This window comes from Penaeus monodon, chromosome 6 (genome assembly GCF_015228065.2).
Source record: "Penaeus monodon isolate SGIC_2016 chromosome 6, NSTDA_Pmon_1, whole genome shotgun sequence".
Taxonomy (NCBI): domain Eukaryota; kingdom Metazoa; phylum Arthropoda; class Malacostraca; order Decapoda; family Penaeidae; genus Penaeus; species Penaeus monodon.
In genome coordinates, this window is record NC_051391.1 from 20035744 (window position 1) to 20045520 (window position 9777).

Below are 9777 nucleotides of genomic sequence, written 5' to 3' on the forward strand. Positions count from 1 at the left end.
TATTAAGGAAATGGTACCAAGATTAGGTCCAATTATAGCAAGATATACACAGATCAATTTATAAAGATTCATATTTCAGGGAGATCCCCATTTACTTCATTAGAAATTCCATATTACGTATATTATTGAAAAGTTGAATTGGCACTTGGACACTCGAGTTTGGACTGTCAAAATCTTATTAGCATGTCGCAAACGTGACTTCCGGCGGCGCTCTACCTGGTCCCTCAGCATGGAGGTAGAGGCCTTCCGTATACTCATAGCGGCGATCTACTCGGTCACTCAGCACGCAAGTAGAGGCCCAGCAATTACGCTGAGGAAATTGTTTCAAGACCTTCCAGAGAAAGTAAAATCCTGTCTTGCCTCAACGCAGAGCAGCGTCGTACAGTTTATCTATTTAAGTACACACAGGCCAATGTAAATATTAACAAGATCAACAACCCAGGGGGAGTAAATTACATATCACATGAGAAATAAAGACAGCTTATAAAAATATTAATGTACAAAGAATCCATGTAACAATATTACAATTTAAACCGAGAAGTGATACGTCATGGAGGAAGAAGACTGAAGAAACACGTCCAGCTTCCTCGTCCACACAACCTACTGAACTATACATTTTTTATTTTTCTGCTTTAATATGCCATCAACCTCCACTAAACCCGCCTCTGCAGTCTCTTGTCATATACATTTATTTTCTCCACTTTATTTCTGTGCCTCCAACACATTACGGGAAACTGAGTCCTACTGATTACGTCTCTGTACAAAGGGTGGCTCTGTCGTCCCCCCTCTCCAACATAGTCTCTCCATCAGGCACATGGCCTCTCCAACATGCCTTCGCTTCACTCCCTTGCTCCTGCCTTCGTCTGTCCTTTTGCTCCACCACGTCTAATCCAGGAAGTTTAAATACAATACATATATTCAATATATGTTACGTACTATGTATAGTACACAACAACATCATATGGATATGACAAGTCATTTACAACCAATTGCTTACAGCGATTGTAATCATACAAGGAACAGATTTATTCCAGAAAATCTGGGATTTAGTAGTAGACGCTCCTATAATCCAACCGCTTACTGTGGTTCTTAAAAATAACCTCAGTTCAATTGATCGTAAGGGGGAAAGGGGCGCTGGACCTTCTCTCTTGGTCGGCCAATCAAGGTGCAACAATGCAAGCGAGACCTTTCGCAGCAAGATCTCGCATTACGCTTCTCTTCTGTCGGTCTCACAGAAACTCGTCACTGCAACAGGGATCGAGAAAGCTTCGCTTCGCTCTCACACGCACGGGTGTTGTCAGGGGGTATGAGAGGGATGTGTTGAGTTGGGTCGCTGGTGGCTTGAGGTAGGATGCCATACGGTGGAAGGGGCGGGGTTTAGGACCAGGCTTGTGGTTGAAAGGAATGTTGCAAATGTCTGGAAAGGACAGCATGCTTGAGTTAAGGAGCAAGAGTCTCGCAAGGGCCTCGGACGTCTCACTACGCACGGCTGCGCGTCTTGTAACTCCAGCCCGCTGCTAAATCACGCTTGACAACCCCTGATTACCACGGGATGCGAAGGGCTTGACGAGTGTGCACTGGCTTACTCCTCCGCCCTTTGTATTGCTGGCAGCATGTATCATTCTAAAATTAGCCCCGCCGGCACCGCCTTAGCAACCCACGGACACGCTTCATCCGCGAGATGTGATTGTGATCAGCGCGTCGCAGTATTATCGTGCCTCCGCCACTCTGAGGATCGTATGTCATAGGATAAAGCTCGGCGATCGCGCACTCGCCAGCCGTTCCAGTGCTCTTTGGCCGGTTGCATGGAGGGCCTAAGGTGGCCCGCGATTAACTGCCGCGCAATTAGATATTACACCGAATAATCAAAAGCCGTTATCGCACATGTCACTGACGATGTGGTTATTTATCAATTCCAACGGAAATAATATTACATTTACGGATATTCTGTGCGTGCGTTTTGTGTGTGTGTGTGTGTGTGTGTGTGTGTGTGTGTGTGTTGTGTGTGTGTGTGTGTGTGTGTGTGTGTGTGTGTGTGTGTGTGTGTGTGTGTGTGTGTGTGTGTGTGTGTGTGTACATATGCATGCATGTATGTATGTGTATATATGCATGTGTATACATATACATATACATATACATACATACATACATACATACACACACACATATATATCTATGTATGGATGTTCGTATATGTATCTCCTCTCACCCTCTCTATGTGTAACGAGACAATTAAATGCTAACGAAAACGGCTGGCGCCTCCCGTGCATCATGCGAGCGCGCGCAGCCGGCCTCGTCGAGGCGTGTGCAGTTGAGCCGCGCGGATGATGGACTCCCGCGATCAGCACTCGCACATGATTGATGTGAAACATATCTGGCTGGCTTGCCTTTGAAACCGCCGGGTTCGCGCCTCGAATCGTGAAGCTCATTTCAGATAGGCGGCATCTCATTAGGGATGAATTATCTGGCGCCCTGGCGGAGCGGGGGCGGGGCGGCCGAGCAGACGGCGAAGCCAGCGCGGCTTCGTCGACGTAAGCCCGGCACACTCACGGACGAAAACAAAGCTAGAGTTCTAAGGTGGACTAATACTGTCTACTTACGAGGTGGCAGGGAATGGTGACACTTAACTAGCTACTCCTTTTGGTAATACTGTATAGCGAAAGATGGAACTCAGAGGGGGGGGGGACGAGTGCCTTAGGCTGGAGTTCGGGATGTCATGGCTCTTTCTATGAGGTCTTAGACGTCACAGGGGGCGGGGGAAGGGGCGGGCAGGGAAGGGTGTGTGTGGCATGGCCTTACAGTGGAGGTGGTGGTGTAGTGGTGGTAATGGTAGTGGCGGCCAGGCTAGTGCAGCAAGGTGAAGCTGTTGGTGATGTTAGGAGGCCATGCTGGCGGTGCAAGTGCTAGTGACAGGCCACACTGGAGGTTGCGAGAGGCGAGGCCAGATTGGAGGTACTGGGAGGTCGGGTTAGTGATGGTGGCAGTGACAACGCTGCTCACGTGAGGCTGCAGGCCAGGGGGGGGGGGGTACCAAGCCTCAACGGTCTGTCTGTTGGTCTGGCGTACCTTTACACTAGGAATAAAAAGCATTGAGATCACTTTCAGCAAGTCAAAGACAGCATATTGTAAAAAGGATGATATTGATATATCACTGATGTTTTCCAAATGATTATCAACAATCAATTTGATCATTGCCTTGTCAGCTTAATCTTATCATGTCTATATATTAATAACTATGTGAAAAAGTGACAGCAAGTGTGAGCGATTAAGAGTTTGCGACGGCCCGCGACAATCATATTGCCTTGGGCGTGAGGATACACAGCGTGAGGCGGGGGCGCACCGGGGCATGGGGGCGCCGCGCCCTCTCCGCAGCCGCCTGCAGGCCCCTGACACCTCGAGTGCCAGGGCCAGCAGTGGACGCGGGCTCCCTCGCTACTACGGGCGTGGCCACAACCCAGCCCGCCCACAACACACACTTTGTACTCTGCGGGTTGTTTTGATTGTTGGCACGTGTCTTTCCTGCGGGCGGGGACGGGAGCAGCGCCCGCCGGTAGTGACGGTCCCGGGCGGCGGGTGATATGAGAGGACCCCGGCCGCCCCTGCCTCGGCCTGCCAGGTATCACAAGACTAAAGGGGCCACCAAGCTCTCACGAAGGATAAATAGTTACACTGTACACACGAGCCACGCCGCGCTGTTCACGGGCGGGCGGGGGCGGGGGGTCTTTGGCGGGCGCGGGTGGGGGAGTGGGGGGAGGGGCGGCCACCCCAGGGCGGCGGCCGACACTACTTGCTGGAGAGCTGCTTGGCCAGCTCCGTGTACTTGAGGAACTTGGAGTGAGGCGAGTCATCCACGGGGGGCGCGGGGGGCGTGGCCGCCTTGCTCCCGCTCGAGGGCGGCTTCGTGTTGCTCGTCTTGCCGCCGGCGTTTTCGGGCATGGCGCCGTCCTTCACGAAATGCATCTTCGACAGGTGGTGTCGGTAGGCGCCCTTGCTGATGAAGGGCGTGTCACAGAAAGCACATTTCATGATGCTGTCAGCTGTGACGGCGTCATTGCATGCCCAGGAAAAGGCCAGGATGGCGCCAGGGTTCGTCTGGGGCCCTGTCGACGCCCCGCTCACCGGGGGCGGCCGCGGCTGCGTCTCGGTCTTGTCGCACAGCTTCTGCAGGGCCGCCAAAGGGTGCGAAGACGAGCCTTCGCCGCCGCCTCCGAGCAGGGCGGAGAGGCCTCCAAGCCCCGAGGCTCCGAGGCCAGACCCGGACCTCCCCACGCTGGTCTCTGAGTGGGGAGTGCCAGACCTGCTGCTACAGCCTGCTGGCGACCCCATGAGTCTACCTGAAGGAGACTCACGACCCGCCTCAGGAGATTCGTTATCCTCCTCGTCATCACCTTCCTCCTTTAACTTGAATTCCTCTTTCACCCGTATTTCCTCCTTCACTCTCACCTCCTCCCTGGCCGTGACGGACTCGCGGTCGCTGATTTCGCCGTTGGTCTCGATAGGCTCCTGCTTGACCTCCTCCCGGCCGCAGAGGCTCTCCTGCTCATTGTCGGAGTGGTCGGCGCCGTTCTCCGTGGGGGCGAGCTCCTCGGGCGTGGCGGCCTGGTTGCTATCGAGCCGCAGCATTTCCAAAGAGCGCTCGCTTGCACTGCCGTCCCGGGTTATGGATCCTGCGGAGGCAGGGCGCGAGCCTGGTCGTGACCCAGGCCGTGAGGGTGACCGCGGGAATGTGTCACGAGTATCAGAGTCTGCGCTTGGGCTCATCATGGAGTCGCCGATGCCTCGCACACCCGTGCCTCTGTCGCCCGAGCCGAAGGAAGGTGGTAGATTAAAGGTAGAGGGAGCACCAGCTCCGAGCGGCGGGCCACCGTGCAGGCGGGAGAACGTGGCGTACATGCCGACCAGCTGAGGGTCCATCAGCGGCTTGGAGTAGTCGACGCTTTCGTCGATGCCAAGCCGGCGGAGAATGCTTGATCCCAGAGGTCCAGCTCCAGGTTTTGCCTTGCCAGAATCAAAACTTTTTTCGATCAATTTTTCGAGCGCATTTAATACCGAAGGCGACTCGGAGTCCCCGCGTCCCTTGGGCTTGTCGAAGTCCTTTTCCCTGGGGCTGTCGCGAGGGGTTTTCTCCGGCGTCTTCTTGCCTTCGCTATCAGTCTCCGGAGCGGAGTCGAGTTTGTTGCTGTAGTCGCTGTCGGGGGAGAGGAGCGCGGACTTCAGCAAGTCCCGGCTGGAGGCTCCGACGCAGTTACGGATGTGGTCCACGAACAGAGATGTGTCAATTTTGTCACCACACTTTTCGCATGTGATGCGTCCGGATCCAGGTTGGTCCTTCCCAAACCTTCCGCTGTCCGACTGCGTGCGCAGCTCCTGCTGTGCGCGCTCGAGTTCCAGCAGCTTGCGCACAGGCAGAGATTTCTTGCGCTTTTCGCGTGTGCTCTGCCTTCGCCGGGCCCCGGACTCTGTGATGGAACGCATTATATGCTCCTTGTAGTGGGCATTTTTCACCATGTGATTGCTGAGTTCCTTGAGCGATGAGAATGCCTGGTCGCATACTTTGCAGGTAAGCACAGCGTTGACGTGGCTCTGACTACTAGATTTTTCCTCGGGGGATTTCCATGAGATGATCTGCTCCTGAGAGATTATGTTAGTGTAGTGCTGTGTTTGCTGCATGTGCTGTGTCATTTCCGCGAGAGACTTGAAGCTCTGGCCGCACCACATGCACTTGAGGATCTGGCGGGTCTGCTCGGCGCCCTTGCCAAGCCACACGTCCTGGCCGCGCACCAGCTTGCGCGGCAGCGGCATCGTCTCCTTGATGCTCGACATCAGGTCGCTCGAGGACGAGGAGCCGGAAGCAGCCGAGGAAGAGGAGGAAGGGGGCTTCGACGAGGGCATCTTGGTGGGCGTGTACTGGGGCGGGAGGTGGGTGTTAATCGACGAGGCGCTGGAAGAGGGAGGCGGGATGGGCGGAGGGAGGTTCACCCCGCAGTGTTTAGCCTCTTTCATGTGAGTCGTGAGCTCTGCTAATGTGTTGAAGGAAGCCTTGCACCAAACACACTTGAGCACGTCTTTTGTGGCATCTTGGCCCTTGCTGAGCCAGTGACTCTGCCAGGCGGTGGCACGGCCGGAGCTCCCACTCAGGTTGCCTCTGAAAAGGTCCAGTCCGCTGTCGCCGCCGAGCTTGCTCAGCTCACTCATCCGCTCCAAAGCTCTAGACGCCTCAGAGGGCGTGGGAGGCAGAGCGCCCATGGGGAATGGTGGAAGCTTTGTGGAAGTACTGTCACCTTTAAGCTTGCCATTCCATAGAGCCAGCTCAGGCTTGAGTGATGCTAGATCAGGTCTGAGGGCCATGGCTGAGGCCAGGTGTGGGGGGAGGGGGATGCCCCAGGCCCCAAGATTCTTAGCCAGGTCGTGATGGATCTTTCCCTGGGCAGCCTCAAGAAGGGCATCTGCTGCACGCTTTCGGGGCACCGACAAATCCAGAGGCGAGTCCCCCAGGCGGTGGAAGCCGGGGGGCGGCGAGCCAGCCATGGAGGAGCCCACGGAAAGGTTGAGGAGGTCCTCCCTGGAGGGGGCGGGCGAGCGCCGGAGGGAGAAGTCGAGAATGTCGGCCTCGTTGTCGGATCCTCGCATGAAGGAGGGCGAGGACACGATCGGGCGCATCGTCGGGGGCGTGGCGCGGGGGGACATGAAGGGAGCTGGCGAGGAGTTGAGGGACTCCCGCGGCGAGTGGCGGGGGGACATCTTGGGAGACAGCCCCTCGCGAGACGTCACACTTCCGCTGTCCCTGCAAACAATTCAAACGCACATTTAGCTCGGGGTAAATCCAAAACATGAAGTATTAAAGAAGTAAAAAACGGCGAATTTCAAGTATATACTGCATGAAAATACCAGAGCTGAGAAGAAAATAGAACTGGAAGTGCCCTTACCTGCAGTGTCTGGGGCTGGAGCCTGGAGACTCTCCTTCCTCACCGTCGCCGGGCATCTCCTTCCCCTCGCCTTCTTCCCCTGCAACGGAAAACGTTTGCGTTAGATCATCTTCGCTTCCTCGACTGCGCTGAGAAAGTGGCACATAGTGTCACTACAAAATAATATTAATACTTGACAAGACAGAGATCAACAATACTGATAACGCCAAAACAAAATAGGTAAAACAATAAAAAATACAATGCATATTGTTATATGATAGTAAATAATGCTAGCAACAAAATCTTGTAATGCAAATTCACAAGGAACACAATATGCAGATGCACCCAACCCGGAGAACAAGGGCGTGATCAGCCGCATTCTTCGGCTTCGCGGGACGGCGGCGGCCCAGCCACACAGGGCGCTGCTATTTCACAGGATCACCGCCTCCCAAAAAACAATTAGCTCTAATGACGACACTGAGTCCGCGGCTCGCTACAATGCCCCTTAACCTGATCACCGAAGGTCCGCCGTCCCTTCATTAGCGTAAATACTTGGTCACACTCTCCTTTTCGCCGTGTCATTAATCTATATCCCCGTAATAAGCCCGATAAAGCCCTGAAAGGACCGCTCCTTGTGTCAACAAAGGGTGGTCCGGTCGCCCTTTGTCGACCCAGAAAAACGGCGGGGAAAAAATGCCGTAACGTAAGGGTGGGTCTCGTCCCCACCTTCGTCAGCTGAGACGACTTTCTTTTCATCCGAAGGAAGGAAGGAAGGGTTTTCCCGCGGGGACGCGTTCGATCTGGCGACTAAAGCCTCGAAGCTACGCCCTTTTGCGACGACGCGGAGGAACAACGGCGCCCGGCCAACCCTTTCTCTCTTATGCTCCGCTAATTAACGTTGTTTCCTCCATAACATTGTCTCTTAAGCCGTCACAGCGGCTCTCTTGTGCCGCATGACAGCCAATTCTCTACGTAACAAAAGTTGACTTGGTCTCCGCCTGCTTCCACGTTTCTTACATTACGCTTCTCTATGGTAAGTTAATCGGGTTTGTGCGGCCTTTGTTCAGACTAACAGGTGCCTGGTTCAGCGCTTGTAAGGACGTGTGAGGACGGCGGCCGCCCGCTCTGGCTGCGACAGATGAGGGATGGCTCCTCATAATACGGTGAGCGACAGACGAGGGATGGCTCCTCATAATTCGGAAAGGAAATCTGTAAGATAAATTATCGCTTATTTATCTACATATCTATGTATCAATAATTTTTATTATCATTATTAGTTTTGTATTACACTGAAACGAACTTTGTCTGTGTCCATAACTTTAAGCCAGTCGCATTACACAAAAGGTTTTGAAAATTAAACAGGCGCTGTTCATGTCATTCAACAGCAGTAAGATGAACCTGGTGTAGCGGTTTAATGACTTAAAGCAATGTATTTCGAAATGGCTATGAATACGCAAACACATTGTTTTCCGGACCGCCATGCAGACTGATTACCGGCGTATAAATGATAAAACGAAATTGGCAGACAGGCAAGAACAACAAGCAGCGTCCGCCGCCACACAGACGTCCATTGGTAAGCAGTGGGACTCAGGGTAACAAGGTGGGGGGAGGGGGTGGCAGTCACCAGTATGTCAGCGGAGCTCGACACGATTTACGAGCCCACGCTGACTGCTGACATTTGCCGCATAGTATTTGAATATTGGATCATACTGCGGGTGGAATATTACTCTGCTATCAGAGTGATCACCTCCATAAAATCGGAAGCATAAAAATGTGGCGGCGCGTCTCGAGGGCCGCTTTCGTGACGACGCCGGGGCTCCACCTGCGGCGCCGATGTAAACGTCAGCACCTCATCCCTTGTGGCGCACGCGTCCGACCGGAATCAGAGTCCACTCTAAATCACTTTCAGTCGACGATAACCTCACAATCGGGAAATCAGAGAAAAGGATCGGCTGCAGTTGCAATAACATGACGGCGGCGGCGGCGGGCAGGTGTGACAGGGCCGCTGGCGGCTGACGGCTCGCATTGTGTTGCCACACGACAGCCCGGCTCAGCACGCGCTGCTCTCCTGCCCCAGCATTCGAGCCTCCCAGGGCGCCCCCCGCACGCCCACCTGGCAAGACGACCTCAGCGACACCTCGGCTTCCCTTCCATGCGGAAGTGCAAAGGGGTCCGCTGCGCGGGCGGGAAGCCTCGGTTGGAGCGCCCGGTGTGGGCGTACCAAGGCGCGGGTCACCAGGGCCGAGAGAACCCTTGACAGCCTGGCAGGTGGACAGCCTGGCAGGTGGCCGGCCTGGCATATGACGTATTATCAGGGGACAAGATGCATAATGCGTGATATATCACTTCTGGAAAAAGCCCACAAACAACTGATATGCAAATTATATTATCAAAGCTGTATATATATATATATATATATATATATATATATATATATATATATATATATATATATATATATATATTATATACATAATAATATGTATATACATTACATACATACATACATACACACACACACACACAAACACACAGACACACACACACACACATACACATACATACACACAAACACACACACACACGCACACACACACACACGCACACACACACGCACACACGCACACACACACACATATGACCATTGATTTCCTATGACGTGAGAGCGAACGACTGCCGCGGCGCCGCCCCGCCGTCGAAGCGGCGAAGGGCGCAGCGATCGCGAGCCGCAAGGAGCGTCCGGCTGGCGCGTCCCCCGAGCCAGCGAGGCCTGGCGGCGGCGGAGGCGGCGTGAGCCTCGTCCAGCTGAAACAAAGTGGAGCTTTACCACACGCGATAATTATCCTATTATCAGTATTATTAATGGCCACAA

General features: G+C 53.7%; 1 protein-coding gene across 1 annotated transcript; it reads right to left on the reverse strand.

The window, feature by feature from the left end:
• Nucleotides 1–3719: 3719 nt before the first annotated feature.
• On the reverse strand, nucleotides 3720–7001 carry LOC119574329 (protein tiptop-like). Its single transcript, XM_037921522.1, has 2 exons — nucleotides 6927–7001; nucleotides 3720–6784 (listed from the first exon to the last, which is right to left on the reverse strand). The coding sequence occupies exons 1-2, from the start codon at nucleotides 6980–6982 to the stop codon at nucleotides 3784–3786; spliced, it is 3057 nt and encodes a 1018-aa protein (XP_037777450.1). The 5' UTR covers nucleotides 6983–7001; the 3' UTR covers nucleotides 3720–3783.
• Between the last annotated feature and the right edge of the window lie 2776 nt (nucleotides 7002–9777).